This window comes from Oxyura jamaicensis, chromosome 24, assembly GCF_011077185.1.
Source record: "Oxyura jamaicensis isolate SHBP4307 breed ruddy duck chromosome 24, BPBGC_Ojam_1.0, whole genome shotgun sequence".
NCBI classification, from domain to species: domain Eukaryota; kingdom Metazoa; phylum Chordata; class Aves; order Anseriformes; family Anatidae; genus Oxyura; species Oxyura jamaicensis.
In genome coordinates this window covers 4,295,873-4,318,104 of record NC_048916.1, presented here as the reverse complement: position 1 = coordinate 4,318,104, position 22,232 = coordinate 4,295,873, and the positions used below count along the sequence as shown (strand labels likewise).

The 22,232-nt window shown below is 56.8% G+C and overlaps 1 protein-coding gene and 1 long non-coding RNA gene across 3 annotated transcripts in view; one reads left to right on the top strand and one right to left on the bottom strand.

Moving 5' to 3' along the window:
* Nucleotides 1-747: 747 nt before the first annotated feature.
* Nucleotides 748-22,232, top strand: part of SORL1 (sortilin related receptor 1) — a 38,735-nt gene continuing 17,250 nt past the window's right edge. For both annotated transcript variants that reach the window (XM_035346368.1, XM_035346367.1), the window contains exons 1-22: nt 748-1,036; nt 7,882-7,998; nt 8,308-8,433; nt 8,739-8,900; nt 9,719-9,786; nt 10,447-10,627; nt 12,474-12,575; nt 12,704-12,873; nt 12,955-13,147; nt 13,226-13,343; nt 13,849-13,922; nt 15,640-15,728; nt 15,834-16,012; nt 16,570-16,756; nt 17,772-17,900; nt 18,138-18,223; nt 19,322-19,494; nt 19,673-19,804; nt 20,474-20,565; nt 21,050-21,296; nt 21,640-21,778; nt 21,945-22,118. In XM_035346368.1, the coding sequence (XP_035202259.1) occupies nt 824-1,036; nt 7,882-7,998; nt 8,308-8,433; nt 8,739-8,900; nt 9,719-9,786; nt 10,447-10,627; nt 12,474-12,575; nt 12,704-12,873; nt 12,955-13,147; nt 13,226-13,343; nt 13,849-13,922; nt 15,640-15,728; nt 15,834-16,012; nt 16,570-16,756; nt 17,772-17,900; nt 18,138-18,223; nt 19,322-19,494; nt 19,673-19,804; nt 20,474-20,565; nt 21,050-21,296; nt 21,640-21,778; nt 21,945-22,118 (3,151 nt within the window). In that variant the 5' untranslated portion in view covers nt 748-823. The remainder of the gene's footprint in view (nt 1,037-7,881; nt 7,999-8,307; nt 8,434-8,738; nt 8,901-9,718; nt 9,787-10,446; nt 10,628-12,473; nt 12,576-12,703; nt 12,874-12,954; nt 13,148-13,225; nt 13,344-13,848; nt 13,923-15,639; nt 15,729-15,833; nt 16,013-16,569; nt 16,757-17,771; nt 17,901-18,137; nt 18,224-19,321; nt 19,495-19,672; nt 19,805-20,473; nt 20,566-21,049; nt 21,297-21,639; nt 21,779-21,944; nt 22,119-22,232) is intronic.
* LOC118178117 lies at nt 2,471-5,601 on the bottom strand. The gene is made up of 2 exons (XR_004756074.1): nt 5,513-5,601; nt 2,471-3,527 (listed from the first exon to the last, which is right to left on the bottom strand). It is a non-coding gene; the product is annotated as an uncharacterized LOC118178117 (long non-coding RNA).

Here is a 22,232-nt window from a genome sequence, read left to right as displayed (position 1 = left end):
GAGAAAACACTGCAACCCTTTATTTATTTATTTATTTATGTATTTATGTATTCATTTATTTATTGCTGGGGTTTGGTTGTGGTTTTGATTATGTGTTTTTGATTGTTGTGTTCTTAATTGCTTATTCTTATTGATTTCTTATTGCTAATTCTCAGTGTTCACTTCTGACTGCTTATATTCTCTTGCCTCCTTCTGACCACTTATTTTCTCACCTCTTTCTGACCGCTTATTAATTCTTGTTGCTTTCAGACCCCTTATTTTTTCTCTCTGCTTTCTGACCCCTTATTTTTTCTCTCCACTTTCTGCCCGCTTATTTTTGCTCCCCGCTTTCCGACCCCTTATTTTTTCTCCCCTTTCTGCCCCCTTATTTTTTCTCCCCTCTTTCTGCCCCCTTATTTTTTCTCCCCTCTTTCTGCCCCCTTATTTTTTCTCCCCTTTCTTCCCCCTTATTTTTTCTCCCCTCTTTCTGCCCCCTTATTTTTTCTCCCCTCTTTCTGCCCCCTTATTTTTTCTCCCCTCTTTCTGCCCCCCCTTATTACTTCTCCCCTCCCTCTGCCCGCTCACACACCTTACCACCTATATCTACATCTTTCCTTTTTCACCGCTCCTTTTCCTGCGAGCACCCCCGGGCTAGAAGAACCCCCCCCCCCACCCTGGCTCACCCCCGGAGCCCCGAGCATCCCCCTGGGGGGGGGGGGGTGGCAGCGCTCCGGGGGCGGGGATGCGGAGCCCCTCTGCCCGTTGCACATTCTCTCCGGGCGGCGGCGCGGCGCTCCGCTCCTCCCGGCTCCGCACGGCTCCGCACGGCCCCGGCGGCACGAAGATGGCGACGGCGAGCAGCGGCGGGGCTCGCCGGGCCTGGGGGCTCCCCCGTCGCCTCCTGCCGCTGCTGCTGCTCTTAACGGCGGCGGGGAGCCGGGGGGTTCGGGGGGGTCCCTCGGTTCTGCTCCGAGCCCCGCCGCCCGCCGCGGAAGCCCCGCGGAGCCGCCGCGCAGCCCAGCAGCGCCCGCCGGAGCCCATCCAGGTGTACGGACAGGTGAGCCCTGCTGACCCCCAGCCCCTCCCCGAGACCCCCAACCCCACCCGGAGAACCCCCCACCCTAAAAATATATATTTATATTAAAAAAGATCAGTTCAATTAACCGAGCGGCGGAGCGCCGCGTTACATCACCCCCTGCGCTCCCCCCGCTGTCGGTGTGTCCGTCCCTCTGTGTCCCCCCCCCCGCAATGTGCATTTGCAGGGTGATCGCCTGGGGGCACAGCGCTCCCCCCCACCCTCCCCACGCGTGATTTTTTCCCCGCATCCCCTGCTCCAGCCCCCGGGTTCTCCCCGAGGCAGTGGGGACCCCCCCGGTGATCACGACCACCCCCCCAAGCCCAAATCCCCCCATGGGAAGGGGCTGGGACATGCTCCCAGGTCACCAGCAAAGCATCCCCACGCAAAATCATTTGTGTGTGTGGGATCTGCCCCGCCGAGAGCGGCCGGCAGCAAGATGCTGGGCGCTACTGCCACCGATTTCCCCATCTCGTCCTGTTGTTCTCAGCCACCTTGCCCTGCTCGGGTGCATGCTCACAGGCTCCATCCCACCCAGACGAGCAGCAGGAGCTGCCAGTGGCCAAGGGCACGGGGTGGTGACACCGCCAGGTTGCCCCTTGGCTAGTGCAGAGACGGGACAGCGAGGCCCTGGGGTGGGTGGCATCGTCTAAATGCGCCTGTGTTGAACACGTCAACATGCAAAAAATATGTGGAAGGGGTGACCTTTGATAGAAAGCCTTGCTGCTTGGGATGCGCCGTGCCCTTCTCCGTAAGGATTCTGTGTTTCTGAGCCATTCCCCATGGCTTTTCTAAAAGAGGGGGAGAGGAGCTGCTCCTCAGCAAAGCACAGGAATTGCTGTTTCTGAAAGCGTCCCTGCTCAGGCTCAGCTACTTGGCAAGTTTTGCAACCGGGACCAGAATCCCCCCCCCCCCTCTTTCCCATCACTCGAGGGATGTGAAGGAATTACACCCAGGCTGCCTGCCGCGGGAGGCTTCGGGCTGAAATAGCCCATCCTCTTTTTCGTTGTTTTTAATCTCCATACGTCAGACTACACGACGTTGCCTCGTTTGACCCTCCTGGCTTACACCGCCCGTGTCCCACCGCAGCCCCAAAAGGCTTCCCTGGGGGGGCACAGACGAGGCACGCCGCAGGTGAGGCTCCCAGCCCTCAGCCACCTCTGTTTGCCTCCTTAGCTAGCACTTAACCTTCTCTGGGCCCTATAATTTCCCCTCCTTGCTACTTCTAGGATGGGCAAGAGCCAGCCACAGGGCAGGCCTGGCTCTAGAGGGGCACGAACAGTGCTTGTGCTGCTCCTAAAGCCCCCGTACCTGATTTTTAGGCCAGGAAAAACAATTCTTACCCCCCCCCCCAAAAAAAAAAAAAAAAAAAAAAACACAACTGCTTCACCTCCTCTTCCCCCAACATTTGGCTGCTTTCAGAAAAAAAACGTGACATTTGCCCCTCATCTTCAGTGAGAGGCATTTTCCCCCCAGGCTCCCCCCGCCTGCCATCCAGCCCTCCTGCACAGCTCAGGCACGAGCAGCCTCGGCAGCCTGGACACGTAGCAGTGAATGTGGGAGGCTGCGGTGAGCCCAGCGACACCCAGAACAGGACAAAGGGGAAGCGGTGGGAGTTGCACATCAAAGTTTGCCTCTGTTGGGTCTTTTCTCGTTGCTTTAAGCTTTCGGAAGGGATTTGCCTGGAGAATTGAGTCGCTCTCGCTAGCGGCATCACATTCAGATTGAATACCAAAATTTGCCCTTCTGCTGATTTGGGGCAGGACATGAAAATGTTAAAGCTCAGGTACGGGGTGTCATTGAGTTTATTAGCCCCCCAAAAAACACTTCTGAGTGGTTTTCGATGCAGCCCCTCTCCCAAGCCTTGCAGTGCCTTAAATCACGGTCTGCTTTAGAAAAGGAAGGAGGAAGGTGACCGCACATCCCAGTCTCCATCACAGCACAGAAGAAAAAAAAACCCTGTACAACGATGCTCCTGCCTCATCATGAGCACTACGCGATGCCCATCCCTTCCACGTCTCTGGTGCTCCTCTAATGCTAGAGGAAAATCGCGTGTTCAGACAAGCAGCCTGTAAGGGAGGGACACCAGCAAGGGGACAGTGCTTGGAGCGAGCCACCGACAGCACGGCAGGGGACCCTTATCTGGGACGCATCCTGCTCCCGGGCGCTTGGCAGGTCGCTCGGCCATATGCTGCACCTTGGCTCGTGCCCTGAAGCTCCCTGCTCTGCCCCGGCCCCGAGGCAGCCTCGTGGGACTGCTCGCAGCGTGGTGTGGAGGTGAAGGACAGCGTGGCACGAGGCTGGTGCTGCCTGTCACTGCTGCAGGTGATGTGGCCAGGGGACCAGAGCGAGAGGGATGCACCGCAACGGCCAGAAACAAGGTGGGGAAGGCAGTCCAAAGCCCTCGCTGCTTCTCAAGAGCCAGACGCAGCTTGCTCAGCACCTTCAGTAACAGGCTCAGACACCTCTTGCTCTGAACACCAACAAAGGCCGAGCACAGTTTGTTGTGTGGATTTCCCTCAGCTCACCACGAGCGGTCTCCTCCTCCTCCTCCACACACAGCTACAAGCAAAAGCTTTCCTCCCTGGCTGGAGGGACCTTTGGTGCCGGTTGGCAGAGCTGCATCGAGGTGCCTGGAGCCCCTGGGTGCCTCCCCCAGCCCTGATAACACACAGCCAAAGCAGCCCCCGAGTACAGAGAGCAAGAGCTTTTCTTCTGAGGCCATTAGCACATCTCCGAAACCGAGCCCACCTAGCCCCTAACAACTCACAAAGTGCCAAAGAGCTTTTTTTCTTCCCGAGGACAGAGAAAAGTGCTTTGCGGGGTAAAGCCACCCAGCTACGTGAGCGGAGAAATCAATTACACTACATCGGATTTGAACCGTACTTAATTTTGACCTAGATTGCCGGCCCTGCAGAGACCTTCCTGGATCAGACAGGGACCTTCTGCTGGCACCCAGGGCCGGATGTCCTAGCACGGGTCCCCAGGCCCCCTGCCCCTTCCTTCCCAACCCCAATTTTCCCCCCTCCATCCCCCCTTTGCCTTTCTTCTTTTAGGCACAGCAGCAAAAGGAGAGCTCTGTTGGTGGTAGCGGAGAGAAAACAGCTCTGCAAGCAGATGATTTCGGTATTAGCAGAATTAACACGGGCCTGGCACTCTCTGAAATGAGTCACCCGTGTTTCATATCAATGATTTCAGGCCCTGGCATTTTCAGTCCAAGCCACAAGCAGCGCCGCGGCAGGCACAGAAGGTATTTTAAAATACCGTGGCAGGGATGGAAGCAGATGCTCGGGAGCCGAGCAGAAGGAACGGTAACGGAGCTTCGGGGGGAGCGCACGAGGAGCACAGCGTGCCGTGGACGCGGTGGGCACACGGTGTGGGTGCTGCCTCGTGGCTCAAACCACGCTGGCAGCACGGGGAGGGTCAGGCGAGCACCAGCCCACTGCAGCAGCCAGCGAGCCATGGGGCAGGAGGCACAAACCCTACACTTTAAAAGTCCTGAGCTACCCGAGCAGCAGCTTTGCTTCTGACCCCTTTTGCCAACAGCTTTCTCTGTCCCCGTTCTAACGGGAGCAAAATATTTATCCAGTTCCTTCTCTGCAACCATCACCTCCGGCATTGCTCTCTGAGCACCCTAAGCAAGCAGTGGCTCGTGGACCATGGCCACAGCGTGCCAGGGACTGCACGAAGGCTTCAGCCGAACCAGCAAAGCTCCCACACGAAGCCTGGAGCAGCAGGGACATGTGAAGCTCGTGTCCTCCCTCCTGCCAAGGTCCCAGCCTCAAACCTTGAAAGTTTCGGCAGCAGCTCAAAACCGCAGAGGCCCGTGGCTCTCCAGCAGGCTCACTTATCAAGCCCTACTAATAGCCTATTAATTATGCAGAATTTTTCTAGGAACCACATTTGTTTTTAAGCATCTCATTCTCGTTACATAACAAGGACGGGAAAAAAAAATAAGCGAACCCTGGGAGTCCTTTCTTCTCCTTGTGCAGCCCCACTTTTTCCAGCACCGAGCGCTCGCACCACATTGCGTCTCCATTAAAAGCACGTGCCGAGGTCAAGCCCAAACCCTGCAGCTAAAGCACTAAAGTCAGGGCTGAATAAACCCATCGGCACACACTCAGCTCCTAAGCCCACTTGCTGCCCTGAAGACCCAAACGCCTGTCACTGCACTCAGCTGCTAGGAGCCAGCGAGCACGCAGTATTTCTGCCTGCAGCTCATCGGGGCGATTTCTCCCCGGGAAAGCCAAGCCTCCCACGCAGCCCGGCCTCACAGGGGCTCGGAAGCAGGGATTTGGTGTCCTCCGATGCCAGCCAGGCCTGAGATGCTCCTGCCTAGCAGCTAACACGAGGTGTCCGTGCTGTGGTCACACATCCCACGGCAGTGCCACCTCCCTGGCACAGACAACGCCCGAGCTTGGGGTCAGGCTGTCCTTCGCACCCCAAGGAAGCTCCTACCTGCTCGGCCAGACATCAGCTCCAGGGGATGCCCCCTTGTCCCTTACCAGCTTTTACATGTCGGGGGATGCTGTTAACAGGAGGAAAACCAAACGTGAGCAACGCTGGCAGCATGAACTGCGTTAACTCCAGCTCCGAGCAGCCTCCACTGTGCCTTGGCTCCAGTTCTCCCCTCCCGGACTTCATCTGGCACCTCACGTATTAGGAGGACAAATTAGAATTTCATGCATATTCCATATACACTTAATCACTTGGCAGAGACCAAAACACACCCCCATTAAGAGGGGTTTATGCTAAATGCTGCTTCCATTAGGCACCGGCCATTGCCTCCTTTTAGGTTCGAGCAGCTCCTGGGGAAGGTTCCTCCAGCTGGGGAGCCAGGGACCGCGACACCGGGGTCTGCCAAGTGAGTGCAATCCCTGCAAGCAGGGACAGGTTGCTCAGGGCAGGGATAAGAGATTCTATGCTATTTCACAGGACGCATCCTGGTCAACTGGGCACCAGGGGCTGTTAGCTTGAGGCACGAGGTGCTGCTGCTACCCAGAGAGCAAGGACAGGGGGGCTGGTTGTCCCTGCCCTGAGCATCATGTCCCCACAGCATTTGGGATCACCAGAATTTCAGTTCCAGGGGACTTACAGCACAGGGCAGATTTCAGTTCCAGGGGACTTACAGCACAGGGCAGCCTCCTGGTGCCTTCGTGGCCTTCGGTAAAGCCCAGGTCAGCAGCTTGCAGCTGCCCAGAGCTTTCTGCTGAGCACAAACCCTCAGCACCGCTTCCTCCCAGGCAGCCAAATCTTGCTCAGCCTCAGCTCAGCCTTTATATAAGGGCTCAACCCTAATTAGGTTGCCCCAGGTCCTGAGCAGTAACGAGGTCCAGCTGCTCCTCGGGCAGCCCAGAGCCCTGTCCCAGCCCTGCCCACATGTCCCTGGTTTCCCTTCCCCAGTGACAGGTCCCCTTTTTGGCTCAGTCCCTTTCAGCTCATGGGGAAAAACCTTTGGATGTAACTTGTGAGTTTAAAGCGAGGCACAGGTGGGAGCCTCCTGATCTGGATTTTTTTTTTTTTTTGTAACTGCCCTGGTGTCAGATTTCTGGCAGAAATAAAATTGCAAAGTGCTACTGAACACGCCGTGGAGGCGGTGACAAACCTTTCCTGGAGAAAATGTGCTTGGGGAAGGCCAGGCACCGCTCGGCGCTGCCGTGCCTTCAGGAGCTGTACCCCTGGAGGGACCCTGCACCCACAGGCCCCCCGGCTCCCCCCCAAGCTCCTGACAGCAATAAACCTGCAGCCACCGACCTCATCCTGGGCACGACTGGGAACCTGAACAAAATAATCAGTATTAACTGGGATATAGCTAAAAAAAATAAATGTGTCATTCTGCTTTTAACAGGGAAAAAGGGAGGACTAGGGCTGTGCTGAGCTGAGCTGGGGCTGTGTGGAGCTGCTCAGTGCCCCCATGCCTGGTTTTAATTTGTTTTTATTATTTCCCCCCCTTGCACAAACCCATTATATAAGAGGGATTTGGAGACTTCTGTTCCACTCACCTCCCCGCCTTGCAGAATAAAACCCTCGTTTTTCCCAGGCATTTATCTGCCGGGGGGAGCGGCAGCGGGAGCTGCAGGGCATCAGCCCTAAGAAGGGCTTAGCCCCGTATTTCTGCAGCTTGCCTACAGACGTTGGGGTTGTGCAGAGCTCCTGCTCCTTCAGCTCCTGCTCCTTCAGCTCCTGCTCCTTCAGCTCCTGCTGTGGCGGTGCTGCCGTGGCATCCCTGGAGGGACCCTTCCCTGCCCCGGCCCAACGTGGGGACGGGGTGTAAAGGGGCTGCGTCTGGTTGCATTTGTTCATGGAAATGGTGTGTCCTGCTCAGTGCAGAGATCGCCACGGGAAGGTGGCTCCGGTTCCTTCTGGCCCTTCGCCTCGCCTTGTACCGTTCCTCGGCTTTCATTTTTGTTCTTGTCGTCCCCCAAATCCTCTTAAACTGAGGGAAAAATACAAGGAAAACGAACCCCTTCAGACACGTAGGTTTCGCCAGCATGTTCATACCAGATGCTCCTTTACCGCCTCCTCCCCGGGGAAGTCTTCTCGGTGCTTTAACCCTGTGGTAGCTTGCAGCGAATGCTGAGCACCTTGCCAGGGCTGGGGCATGCCCGTGAGTTCATTCCCCAGCCCCACCAATGTCTGAGGAGCTGGGCACGAAGCCCTCGGGCTTGTTGCCTTCAGGGTTTTCATCTCACAGTTCAGATGAGTTTCCCCAAGCCCCGGTTTGAAGGAGTTTCCCCCAACCCCGTGCGTTTCCCGGGACGAGCCGGTGCCGGCAGCCGCCCCCGCAGCCCAGGCTGACGGCGGTGCCCTTCTCCTCCGCGCTGCAGGTCAGCCTCAACGACTCCCACAACCAGATGGTCGTTCACTGGGCAGGAGAGAAGAGCAACGTGATCGTGGCCTTGGCTAGAGACAGCCTGTCCTTGCTGGGTCCCAAAAACAGCGACGTAAGTACCGCAGCCTGCCCGTCCCACGGCGCCTCGGTGCTGGGCGAGCATTCACAGCCTCCTGCTCCGGGCAGAGATGCAGGAAAGGCCCCTAGGTTTGCCCTGGGAGATAAGCACAGTGTGACCATGACCCCACACTATTTTGGGGTCAGTTCTGGCACAGCAGACCCCCCAGCAGCATGCAGGGTGCTGTACCCCATGGTGATGCTGCCCGGCTCCGGCACGGGGCAGCTGCGGGTTCCTTCTTGCTTCACCTCTGCCTTGGCACCGTATGGCCTCTGCCCGCCGTGACCCGCTGTGTTCCTCCAGGTCTACGTCTCCTACGACTACGGGAAGAGCTTTAAAAAGATTTCGGAGCGGTTCAGCTTCGGGGACGGGAACGGCAGCGCCGTAGCCATCGCCCAGTTCTTCCACAGCCCGGCCGACAACCAGCGGGTGAGGAGGGACGAGCCCTTTGGGGTGGGAGGGATAAGGGAACCTTCCTCCCACCTGAAGCTCCTGTAAAGTGGGGTGGGACATCCTTGCCCTGCAGCAGCTGAGCTGCCACTTGCCATCCCCGTGGATATTCCCCTCTCCAAAGGAGAGGGCAACTGGGCCAAGGTCCTCCCCTGTGGAGTTCACCCACCCCAAATGCACCCCCAGGACCTGTTTTCCTCTCACTGGTAGCTTGTGCCCTGCTCTGATCTCCTGGAGACTGACCTGCTGCTTGTCTCCTTCCTCCCTGCTCCCTCTGTCCCCAGTATATCTTTGTGGATGCCTTCGTCCCGTACCTCTGGCTCACCACTGACTTCTGCAAGAGCATCCAGGGTTTCTCGATCCCCTTCAGGGCAGCAGACCTCCTCCTGCACAGCAGGAACCCTAACCTCGTCTTGGGCTTCGACAGGTCCCATCCCAACAAGCAGGTGAGAGCTTCTACCCTGGCTTCACCCCGACCCCTGGCCCCATCTCCTCGACTGCTGCAGTCCTAACCCGCAGCTCAGCCAGGAACGGCCCCTGCAGCATTAAATGTGGGCATGTGGTTTGGCTTTGGGTCTTGCATAACAAATTGTTTCTCAAAAACAACTCCCCCCCCGCCCCTTTTTTTTTTTCCCTGGAGGCACAGGGTACACTTTGTAAATAATTACATCACCTTCAGATACGCACATGCGTGGCACGTGCGAAATGTGGAGACTGAGCAAGCATCCCCTGAAGCACGACCAGGGACATGTCCCGGGCAGGCTGCTGGGGCTGGCCAAACGTGGGTGCAAGCAAGAAAAAAGACGCAAAAATCACAGCTTGGGAGCCACCCCAGTGATTAGAAAATAAGAAAAAAAAACAGGCAGCTCTCAGGGACACGGGCCCTGTGGAGGCTGGGAGCTGCAGCGGGGCTGATGTGCCTGCGGGCGGGCGTGTTTATCGCTGCTGCTGCTCTTGCTGGCGCAATGCGAGATGCTATCTCTGCTCGTGAACTTTGCCTTTCTCGCAGCCGCAGCTGGGCAGTGACAGCGCGCTGCTGTGCTCGGTGCTGCAACCGGCCCCGAGAGGGAGGCGGCTCTGCCCGGATATTTACCCATTAAAAAAAAAAAAAAAAAAAGTTATTTTTAATTCTGAGTTACTGTAAAACCAAGCAGGTTGACAGGCAGTGGGAAATCCTCCTGGTGGGAGGGATTCCCTCTCGTGGGTTGCGCTTTCTGGAGCAGGGTCCGTGTCCCCCTGGCATCTCTCACCTTTGTCGTTGCAGCTCTGGAAATCGGATGATTTTGGCCAGACCTGGATCATGATTCAGGAGCACGTCAAGTCCTTTTCTTGGTACGTGTCGCAGCTTTGTGTTCCACCCGGCTCCTGCCCTCTCCCCCCCTTTTTTAGGGGGTGCATCCAACCCTGTCCAAGCACCCAGTGGCAGCCCAGGCACCGACTTTCTTCATCCCTGGCCACCGGAGCTCCCTCCAGCAGGGCAGCTATGCCGGTGTTCCAGGACAGCACCGAGCCCTCCTGATCCTTATCCCCTTCTCCGTAGTTTCACCACACGCCTCGCAGCATGCAAACTTGCCGTTTAACCTAGATTTCCATCTCGTCTCCTCGGGGTCACATCAGAAGGGACAGCACTTGACAAACAGGGCTTGCGAGGTCTCCGAACCCATCATTCCTAGAGCTAACAAGGAAAATAAGGAAACACCGAGCGCCGCGGTAACTTCAGGAGGCAAACGCACCTGGGCAAACATTGCCGTTGCATTCCCTGAGCCGTGCCCGGTCCCTCTTCCTTTCACAGGGCTCCCGTGGGCACTGCAGAGCCTCCTCCTCCCCGAGCTCCCTGGGCTCTGCACCGTGGGTGCAACCAGGGGTGCTCCAGCTCCCGCCGCACTTCGCGTGCTGAACATGTCTCTGTAAAGGGCTTTAGCTACTCAGTGCCTTTGCATTGCTCTGTGAGCTCAGGAATGATAAAACCTCACTTTTTGTTTTTAATTCCAGGGGTGTCGAGCCCTACGACAAGCCAAACACGGTGTACATCGAGCGGCACGAGCCTTCCGGGGCTTCGACTGTCATTCGCAGCACAGATTTCTTCCAAACCCGAGAAAACGAAGAGGTGATCCTGGAAGACGCCGAAGACTTCCAGCTCAGGGACAAATACCTGTTTGCCACCAAGTCTGTGGTACGTACCGTGCGCTGGTAACGCACCGCTGTGGCCACAGTGGGCAGGGGCCGGGAGCCTGACCAAACCAGCTAGCACGTAGTTATGTCTAAAGCATGGTGAGAGCATTTCCTAGGGATGCTGCTCCTTGCTGCTACATCCGTAGCCTCTGGACCGTCGGTAGCCTCCGGACCAGCTTGCCACCGAGGCACCCCATGGGCTATATCGGCCACTGCCTTCACTGCGTGCCCTCACACTGCTGTGGATAAGGCAGTGCCGAGCAGCTCCGCTGTCTCCTACCCTCTTTTTCTATCAAGCTGGGCAGAAGTAGGTCAGGCTGCCAAGTGCCGGGCCCCGAGAGTACGCACGGGATGCCTGCAGAGGCAGGAGGAGGGGGGATGTGGCTCGGTGGCTGGAGGCCACGTGTCAGCGAGGATTACGCTCAAGTGTGAGCTAGGTCCAAGCGGCCTAAAGTGCTCCAGCATGGTAAGGGAGCCCGACTGTCACTTTGCTTTCCTGAGGAGAGGAGATGGTGGTGGATGGCGGTGGTCCTTTGGTCCCCCGGCAGCTCAGTTGTCCTCTGATCTTTGAAGCTGTCAGGCAGTTTCAAACAAACCCAAAGGAAAGACTGAAAGCATCAAGCACCTTATCGGTGCTTTCACTGTTGGCAAATCCTTTACCAAAGAGACACAACGCTTGTTCTTTTAGAATTTAAGGAGCACCATCCTTTTTTACAAGATGCAAGCACTGCTCCCCCCCCCCGCTGCTGCCATCGAGGCAGATCCAGCAAGCTCTTTGTTTGCCCTTTGGGGGTGGCTCCTTGCACAGCCACACCGTGGTTCCTCAGCAGCGAGCAGCAAACACATCGCCTCGCAGGCGGTGGCTCAGAGGAGGGCTTTCAGTTTCTCAGAAATCTCTCCTGCACCTCCGAGGGCCCCGGCGCCTTGGCGCTGCGCCCGCCCTACAGATTTTATCTGGGCGTGCTGCTGGTGTCAGGGGAAGCGTGGGGACGTGGAGGAGCCGGCCCGTCCTGCACAGCCCTCGGGTTTGTGGGCAGCACCCCGACAGCTGGAGCTGGGCTGATCCTTGATTTTTTACAGCATGACCTCAATTTGGGGTTTCTTCAGGGTGGTTTCTGCTCCTGGAGAGCTCTCGGGTTGCAGGGGCCACCGCCACGCTTCCTCCTGCTCCTGCACTGGCTGGCATTGCACCAAATCGCATTAAAATTACCTGTACATGAGTAGCAGTAGGACCCACTCTGGTGGAATCAGCCTGGCTGGAACCCCCCGGTTTGGCGATGGGGGTCCCATGCTTGGGATCTGGTCCCTGCCCCAAACCTTGCTGTGGCGCAGAGGAAGAGAGCGGCCGCGTCTCGGGCGCGGAGGCGCGGGGACCTCCTGACTCGTGCTCCTTGCCGTGGGAGCCGCGGTTGCTTAGCGATGCAGAGCCTGGGAAAAATCAGGCCGCTTATTTTTGGAGCCTAAATCTGGGTTTGGGTTCTTACCGTTGCCATCCCACGTGAAATGTGTTGCCCCCAGCTTTTGCTTTTTTGGCTCAGCGCTGGCGCCTTTTGCTTCGTGCAAATCATTAAAAATAGGAAGGCGAGGACAGGCTGTTCTGCTTCAAACCAGCCTCCTTCCCTCCACCTGACCTGGCAGAAGGGGCAGCAGGAGGGATGCTCGTGTTCATCGCCGCTGTAGGGACGCTGTCACCATCCCTGCCGTGTGGGTTTGGGTTCAGGGAGACGGGCAGTGGGTGCCAGCTCGCTTCCCAGCCACACCATCCATGGATTTGCCCCATTCAGCTGATTTCAGGGTGATTTCAGGGCTGAAATCTGCTCCTAATGTTTCTTTCTGCTCCACATCAGCGTTTGCTGGGCAGCTCGCAGCCGCCGTCGGTCCAGCTCTGGGTTTCCTTCAACCGCAAGCCGATGCGGGTGGCCCAGTTCGTTACCAAGCACCCAATTAAGGTGAGCGGTGCCGTCCGAGGTGACCTCCCCGCTGCAGGGCGGAGGGGAGAATAACTGTTAGCTGAGTGGAAATGATAAACTGCCCTACACGTAAGCCCTGCTCGTAAGCCTCCTGTTGCATCCCACAGGAATATTACATCGCCGACGCATCGGAGGACCAAGTGTTCGTGTGCGTCAGCCACGACAACAACCGCACCAACCTCTACATCTCGGAGGCAGAGGGCCTGAAGTTCTCCCTGTCCTTAGAAAACGTGCTGTACTACAGCCCGGGAGGAGCTGGCAGCGACACCTTGGTCAGGTAGCGTGCCCTCCGGCCGAAATCCCAGTACTTGTCAGCTGCCTTTGGTCCCCCCGAGCTCCCCTTTGCCTCTCCTCGCAGGTATTTTGCCAACGAGCCCTTTGCAGACTTCCACCGGGTCGAGGGCGTGCGGGGCGTCTACATCGCCACGCTGATCAACGGCTCCTTCAGCGAGGACAACATGCGCTCCGTCATCACCTTCGACAAGGGGGGCACCTGGGAGCCGCTGCAGCCCCCGGCGCAGACGCGCTACGGGGAGAAGACGAACTGCGAGGTAGCGCCGGGCGGAGGGGGGTCGCAGGACTCGGTGGGACGAGGGATGGATGCCCACCGATGTGCTTTGCTTTTCCAGCTCTCCCAGGGCTGCTCCCTCCACCTGGCCCAGCGCCTGAGCCAGCTGCTGAACTTCCAGCTGCGCAGGATGCCCATCCTCTCCAAAGAGTCGGCGCCGGGACTGATCATCGCCACCGGTACCGCTGCTCCTCCTCGGGGCTGCACGGGGGTGGGCTCGGGGGCTCCTTGCTTTCAGGACACCGAGAACTCGGTGGCATCTCGCTCCCAGATGCACCAGCAGGAGGGATTTTACACAGAGGCAGCACGGTGACATTAGAAACCTTGCCCACTTCGCTCTGTTCCTCTTTCCTGCCGCTGTCCAAGCAAAGGGGGGCTTGGACATGCAGAAATCGCTGTTTGCTTCACTTTTTTTCCCCCGTAGAAAACAAGTTATGAAACATTAGCAGAACTACAAGCACGTTTTGTTTGATCGTGTTTATAGCCATATGCTTTTCCCCAGCTGCTTTTAAAACTTGTAATAGTCCTTAAAATACCTGGTTTTAAAGCATTGGCTTCTATTGGGAAAAATCAGCTCCTCCATCACTGCCGCTTGGCTCACAGACCAAAATAGTTTTTGAGGTGGCTGCCTTCATTTTCAGCAGTGGCTCTGTATACCTGGAATGATTTTTCTCATTCTCCTAGGCTCTGTCGGCAGGAACATGGCCAGGAAAACCAACGTCTACATCTCCAGCAGTGCCGGGGCGAGGTGGAGGGAGGTAAGGGCGCTCAGCCGCAGCGGCGGTGCAGCAGGCGGGACGTTGATAAGAGCCGTGCAGCCCCCAGGCACTAAAGGTGACCTCCATGCGTGCATCAAAGAGCTGTAGCTGGAAGATGCTGAATGCCCCTCGAGATCAAAGCCAAAAGGCTTTATTTTTTTTTTGTAGGATGTACGTTTTGTAGGATGTAGATGTAGGAATGGACACGGTGGAGGGGAGCCTCATGGCCAAGGCAGTGCTTCACGTGCAGCAGAGCTCTCCTCTCTGTTTCTATTTATTCAGCTCGCAGGACATGTCCTTGGCCTGGGTCATCTGGCCCCCTTTTAGACAAGCCTGACAGCCAGGGCTTTTGCAAAGGGGCTGGAGAGGCTCCAGCATCTTCCAGAAGCACGGGACGTTGCCCTCAAGTTTACAGGGAGCTCAATGCTGTTTACTAAGTGGGTGTTCTGGTCTGCGGCAGTATTTGTGGTCTGCCCGCGCTCTCTGCTGTGAGTGTAATATGGTATTTCAACATCTGCAAGCTATTTAGTCCTGTGAATTTAAACGGCCTCCTTTTCCTCCCCGTAAGTGCCGCGCGGTCTGGGTTAGTGTCTGGGCACACTACTAGCTCTGGCTGCTGCCACAGCTCCGAAATCCATCTGGGGACCCACCCGGGGACCCAAAGTTTCCCCTGGCGAGATCATTGCAGTAAGACAGAAGTGCTCAGGGCCAGGGGGGGTATCCAGAAAGCTGAGACTTTTGAGTGCCGTGCTCCCCTGGCTCGCAGGGCAATGAAAGCATGCTGAGGACAAGCAGAGCCGCGGCGCACAGCACCGAGCCGCTGCCCTACCCAGCCCCTTTGTGTCCTGTGCAGAGGTGCGGAACGACCCCGTGCTGTTGTTTGCCAGCTGGAACCAGCAACACAACCTTTGCTTCCTGGGTTTGGAGGCTGCTGGAAGGCTCTTGGCTCTGCAGATCACTGGTTTGGTCTGAAAAAGCAGTAAAAAAGGAGCCAATGCGCTCGGTGCCCTTCACGGGACCATCCCTGGGCGTGTTGGTGCATACTGCGAGCAGAGTTGGGCACATCCGTGCTTTCTGTTTCGAAGCCGAGCTCCCCGGGGAGGAAAGCAGAGTGGTTTTGTGCTGGGGCTCACTGTGCAGAGCCGGGGAGGGAGCAGGAAGCACAACAAGTTTCTTCCTGGGGGCGGATGCGCAGACCATCTCTGGGGCTTGTTTTTGCTCGCCGCAGCCCTATTTCTCCTTCAGCTCTCAGGCAAGCTCTCGGCCTGAGAAGCAGCACTTCTCTGCTGCTGTAGGAGGGCGGCGAGGCCCTGCCGGGCTCTCGGGCATGGCACAGAGGTGGGGAACAGGAGGATGAGTGGTTTGGTGCAGGAGGAGAGCCCATGGCACAGCACACAGCTGCGTATTTAGGGAAATGAAGCTGACTGCCCTGACAGCAGGGGTTGGCCCATAAGCAGCTGAATTTCTGGTGCCTCCAGACACTTGGCGACCCGAGGGGTTTGTGTGGGTCAGACAGCAGCCCTGACAATGCGTGCTGCCCAGCAAAGCTCTCCCCTTGATCCGACACAGCTCTGCTGTGGGTGATCTCAGCGTTAAGCCAGGGGCATCCTAAAGTGCATGAACAATTCAGGATCTCGACACTGGGATATGAAAAATGCCCCGGCACCCCTTGTCCCCATGCCCCGATGTTCTCCCTTCACCCCCGTTTCTCTTCCAGGCGCTGTCGGGGCCCCATTATTACACCTGGGGCGACCACGGGGGCATTCTCGTGGCCATCGCGCAAGGCACGGAGACCGACCAGCTCAAGTAAGGGAGGCACAGTGGAGGCTGGCCTCTGGGGCTGGGGCCAGAGGTTGCCCCGTGGTGGACAGGTCCTGTCCACTGTGGACATCCTGATCTTTTTTTCCAAAGGTACAGCACCAATGAAGGGGAAACCTGGAAGACGTTCACCTTCTCGGAGAAGCCGGTGTTTGTGTACGGGCTGCTGACGGAGCCCGGGGAGAAGAGCACCATCTTCACCATCTTCGGCTCCTACAAAGAGAACGGCCACAGCTGGCTGATCCTGCAGATCAACACCACCGACGTCCTGGGTAAGGGGACACCACCGGGGCCCTGTTGGGTGCCCAAGAGCCATCCCAGGTTGCTCAATTTAATAAAGCTCTTGCCAAACCCCAGCTCGTCCCCACACCACGCACCCACCCCAAAAACACCCGTGTCCATGCGGACACGGCTGCTGGAGACACTCGCACCCAAACCCCCTCACTCGTCTCCGAGGGGTTTGTTCGGCAGGAACAGAGAAGAGCAAACCTTCTGAAGGCTTGTGCCTATGAATGTTTTATAACCCGTTTCAGCTTTGATTGCGAGGCAGCGTTTTTAATCAAAGAGCAGTTTAAGCTTGGCAGAGGAATTTGCTCGACTGAAATTTGCAGCGGATTCCCTTGACGTTTTGTTAGAAGCGGATCTGTCTGGCAACCAGAAGGGCTCCATGAGGCATCACAACTTCACCATCACCGCCACGGAGCTGGGGGGCCGGGCCAGAGGCCGGGGTTGGCGCCTCCTCCCCGGGGACCCGGCACTCTCCTGCTCCCAATCCTTCCTTCTGGGTTGCCTGCACAATTTTTTAAGCCAACCTTGTCCCTTCTCGTAGGGGTCCCTTGCACAGAGAACGACTACAAGCTGTGGTCGCCCTCCGACGAGCGAGGCAATGAATGCTTACTGGGGCATAAAACCGTTTTCAAAAGGAGGACTCCTCATGCGACGTGCTTCAATGGGGAGGATTTTGACAGGCCTGTCATGGTCTCCAACTGCTCTTGTACGAGGGAAGACTTTGAATGGTAAATACCAATTAATTTCTTTTAGTCTGGGTTGTAAGTCTGCGATAAATATCTGTGACCAATCGCTCAAAGTGGACAAACATCCAATTTACTTAGCTCTTTGTATCGCTGCTTGATTTTATAGCAAAGAGGAAACTAAATAGACTGAAAACATCCTTTCATTAATAATGGGGCATGAGACTTAATTAATGTCCCTCGAGCCTTTGGTGAGCCTCTGAAAGGTTCTTTAGAAGAGGAAAGTATTGTTAATCCATCACCTTCTTTCAAGCGACGGCAGATAATTTGCCATCACGTACAGGGATGCTCTGCTAAACAGCCCGGTGACCCCGAGCAGGAGCAGCTGGCCCTGCTCTATCATTTTATCTGCCGTGTGCTCGGCACTGCAACCGCACAGCTGTCAGGATTAGGAAACGGGCCCTGGTAATTGGATGCAAAGGTTTGGGGTTGGGAAGTGAGCGGCTTTTTGCGGGCTGGGCTTTCAGCAGAGCTCGAAGCTGCTCAAACGCCTGGTACCGGGCGCTGAGCAGCCCTGCCTGCCCGGTGCCCAAATGGGACCGGAGGGGAAGCTGGCTTCTCATGGGCAAAAAAAGTAGGGCTGGTGGGATCTGCTCCCTGCCTCGGAACCACGGCAAAACCAGAACGATATAACCTCCTCCACGGCATGTTCCAAACACACCTCAACTCCCATTTTACAGACGGGGAAAGCCGAGATGCAGACATCAGGCACGGGGCTGAGGCTCGCTGCCCGGGCTGTGCTGGCTCCGCTCGGCCTCGCTGCCTGTCCCAGCCCAGGCTGCTCAGCCACGGGGAGGCTTATTTGTGAGGTGTTGGTGAAATGTCCCATTGAAAAAAGGATCTGTCTTGGCTGTACAGTATTAGTATACAGCTAAATATTGATAGTACATGAGTGAGAGCTTAAAACTTCTCTGTGAAAACAGAGGGGAGTAATAGCATAGCACGGTGACACTGTTCTCCTTCCCTCCCTTCCCTCCTCACCTCATTTGTCTCCTTGCAGTGATTTTGGCTTTAAGCTGAGTGAGGATTTATCATTGGAAGTCTGCGTCCCCGACCCTGAATTTGCTGGGAAGCCGTACGACCCGCCAGTACCTTGCCCCGTTGGCTCAACTTACAAGAGGACTCGAGGGTACGTGTTGTGCTCGGGAGGGGAACCCGATCCTCTCAGCGCTGGCATTTATGCTGCTGGTGCTAAAACTGTTGAACCGCAGACACAAACACCCCGTAAGCAGCACTAAATGGATCGCGTGCTCAGCCATACATCACAACATCTAATTTGGAGCTTAGGACCTTAGGGTTATTCTGGCTGCGCGCGGTGCCGTTACCAATTTTCTTGAGATAAGCTGCCTGGCTCTGTGCGTTGCAGCTACCGCAAGATCTCCGGGGACACGTGTACAGGTGGAGACATCGAGTCCCGGCTCGAAGGGGAGCTTGTACCGTGCCCGCTGGCTGGTGAGTACCTGCAGGACGGCCTCATTCAGACACCTTCGGCTGGTGCCTGAGGTGTAAATTAGCCATGGCTACTGGGGACCAGGGCAGAGGCTGCCCTTTCAGCCTCACACACCCAGTAAGACGTGACCTCCATCCCTGTGCTCTCTCCTCTCACACGTACGATGCACTGACACGCTGCCGTGCCTGCGTGCTGCCAGCTATTTGCATTCTGCTCCTCGCAGCTTTAATTTAATCTGCCATCACGCGGCAGCTCGAGAGTGATGGCTTTGCACAAGGCTGGCGCCGCGCTGCAGGCAGGGCGCACCCGGGGCCCTCGCCGCGTGTTGCTTTCCTCCTTGCCCAGCATTGATGCGATTTCCACCCCTCTGAGACCTCTGCAGCTATTTGGAGAGCTGCTCTGGGCATGCTGTGACGGGCCCTGGCAAGCAGCAAATAAATCCATGGTCCCTTCCTGCCCCAGCTTTGCAGTGCCATGTTCCCAGAGCGTTTGTTGGTCGTCTTTGGAAACGTGTTGGCTCACGCCATGGTAACCCTTGGGTGTACGGTATCCGTTTCCTATCTCCATATAATCTCATTAGGGGTGCAGAGCCAGAGCTACTCCCTGCCATCAGCCTCCCTCGTTAATAGCATTATCGGGCTTTGCTTGTAGCGTGCTAATGCCCGGGAGACTTTGTCCTGGGCCGGGTTCCCTTTGTGCACCACCCTGCACACATCAGGAACACAACCCACACTCAACAGCTTCCGCGGGGAAGGTGTCCCCCGGGACCGCGCTCTCACCTTTTTTATGAGAATTTGGAGGAGCAGAGAGCAGCATTTTGTTCCTAATTGGCTAGCGGAGGAAGGAAGCAGTCACGGCGCTTTTTGCCATCCTTGCCTCCTCCTTCAGCCCTCTGGAGGGTTTTTCTGGGGCACGAGTGAATAAGGGGAGCGAGTAAGGCTATTAGCGTATCCTAATTAGCCTAATCCCACCGAGACAAGGGCTTTTCCCTCCGTTATGCCGCGGACACAGGCAGGGGGGAGGACAAAATGCCAGCTATTTCCCTTGCACCCATGAGACTCCCTTGGGGTGCCCGGGTGACGAGCGCCCTGTCCCCGCAGAGGAGAACGAGTTCATCCTGTACGCCACCCGCTACTCCATCCACCGCTACGACCTCTCCTCGGGCGTCAGCGAGGAGCTGCCGCTGGCCGGGCTGCGCGGGGCGGTCGCCCTGGATTTTGACTACGAGCACAACTGCTTGTACTGGGCCGACGTCACCCTCGACATCATCCAGGTGAGCGGGGGGGGGCTCCTGCCACCGGGGCAGGACTGAGCTGAGAGGCTGATTTCAGGCGTTCCTCGTCGCTCAGCTCTCTGTGCGGCTTGTCTCGCACGCCTGCCTCTGCTAATCTCGAGGCTGGGAATGTTCCTGCTTTTTTATTCATGTTCATTTTTTTTTTTTCTTTTCCCAGCGTCTTTGTCTCAATGGCAGCTCTGGGCAGGAAATAATCGTAAGCACCGGGCTGGAAACGGTGGAAGCCTTGGCCTTTGAACCCCTCAGTCGGTTGCTGTACTGGGTCAATGCTGGGATTCCCAAAATCGAGGTATGGCCACACCACCCCTGCTGCAAAGAGGGGACTGCAGCAGGGCACCTTTGGGGTGGCAGGGCCCCGAGATGCTGCTGGTGAGCTGTGACTGAGCCCCAGCCCTCACCCGCAGCACGGTGTGGTGCTGCTTTAGTCTACAGAACCATCTAGGTAGGAAAAGACCTTCAAGATGATCAAGTCCAACCATCAACCTGACCTACTGTGTCCCTTAGTGCCATGTCCACACATCTCCTAACTAGCTCCAGGGATGGGGCCTCCACCACTGCCCTGGGCAGCCCCTTGTCCGCCCTCTCCATGAAGAAATTTGTCCTAATATCTGACCCAAACCTCCCCTTGGTGCAACTTTTTCCTTGTGTCCTACACTTGCTGCCTGAAAATATGCTAATATTCAGCCCTGAGGTCATTTTGTGAGGCCAAAGAGGGGGAAAAAAACAACATCCGCACCCAGCCAGGTGGGTTGCAGGCAGAGCTCCTTTGGTGACACCAAGCTGCCGATAAATTCACCACCCCACCATCTGTTGTCACCCGCCTTACAGTACCTGCTCCTTGTGCCCGTGGCTGCTATGTTATTAGGATGCTCTAATTAAGCCCCCCAGGTTTCGCTAAGCTTTAGGGGGTGCAGCAGCCCACAGTAAGCACAGCCCTTCTCTTTCATCACGACTCCAGGTTGCCAATCCGGACGGAGACCTGCGTCTCACCGTCCTCAATTCCTCCATACTTGAGCGACCCAGAGCCCTCGCCTTGGTTCCCCGAGAAGGGTAAGAAAGAAACCATCCACAGCAGCCACGTCCCTCGCTTCTCCTAGGTGGCACCAGGCAGACCAAGCCCTCTCCACCACCACATTCACGCGAGCAGAACCCAAGGGGGGTGCCGCAGGCAAGGCTTGGGGGTGATGGGGAGGCACCGACAGACCCCAGCTGCACGCCCGTGGCCGGTTAGAGCACGAGCACCACCCCGACAGCCACATCGGTCCCTTGCAGTGCTCCCATCTCTTAGACAGAGCAGTTCACAGCTAGGTAACCTCCAGCTGCACTCATGCCCCAGAAACTGCAGCTAAATAAGCCTGCCTTCTGCTCGCAGATCTGCTGCTCACGCTCATTTGACTTGCAAAAGAGCTCCTTTCCCAAAGGCACGTCTTGCAAGAGACGGGGAACGTAAAGCACTCAAATACTGCTTGATATCCTGGTCCCTTGCCACACGCTGGTTTGTTGTTATTTCGGGTACGCTCTCTGCCTGTTGCAGGCTGATGTTCTGGACCGACTGGGGAGACTCCAGACCCGGCATTTACAGAAGCGACATGGACGGGTCCTCGGCCGGCTGCATCGTCTCGGAGGGCGTGCGGTGGCCCAACGGCATCTCGGTGGACGACCGCTGGATCTACTGGACCGAAGCCTACATGGACAGAATCGAGAGGGTGGATTTCAACGGGCTGCAGAGATCCGTGATCCTGGACAGCCTCCCGCACCCCTACGCTATCGCTGTGTTTAAGGTATCGCTGCAGCCTCTCATTTCGTACACATTTCCGTTGTATTCACGTTGTATTCACATGTGGCTGCTGCTTGCATAGGGCGGGTGCATGCAGAGCCTGTAGCACCTTGGGTTTGGTGGGAAGGAGCTAGCATGATGCTCGCTCTGGTTCTGCTCCGGGTGTGTTCCCGCAGCCCCCTGCAGCTAGCCCCTTCTGCATCCACTCCTGCTCAACTCCCAGTTCAGGTCTTCCTCATCTTCCTCCCCACGGGCTGGGGAGGGTTTGCACTCTGTTGCCCTGCAACCGCAGGGTGCCCGGGTGTTGTAGGGCATGGGGGCACTGACAAGCAGGGCCTGCCTTTCAGAACGAGATCTACTGGAACGACTGGTCGCAGCTGAGCATCTTCCGAGCATCCAAAACCAGCGGCTCCAGGATGGAGACTTTAGTCGGCCGGTTAAACGGGATCATGGACATGAAAATATTTTACAAAGGGAAAACAACAGGTAATGGACTGGCTTCTTTTTCAGATGGGTGTAGGATCTCCAGAGGGCTTTGCCCAGCCTGAAAGAGACCTGGGGTGCGAACCAAAAGCCGGGTGCTGGGTGGGATAGGGCTTCCCGTGGGGTCTGCAGCCCCCTGATGGTGTCCCCCTCCTTCCCCCGACGTCAGGGCAGAACGCCTGCATCGCCCACCCCTGCAGCCTGCTCTGCCTGCCCAAATCCAACAACGGCCGGAGCTGCAAGTGCCCCGAGGGGGTTTCCAGCACCGTGCTGCCCACAGGGGAGGTGAGGTGCGACTGTCCTCGCGGCTATGTCATGAAGAACAACACTTGCCTAAAGGAAGGTAAAACCACGCTCGGTTCCTGCTGCTGCTTTGCCTTGTCAGGTGGCAGCTTCTGCTATTTCAAAGCCTCTCCTGCTGCCCTTTGGGCGAGGAGAGCAGCCCGCTGTCCCAAAA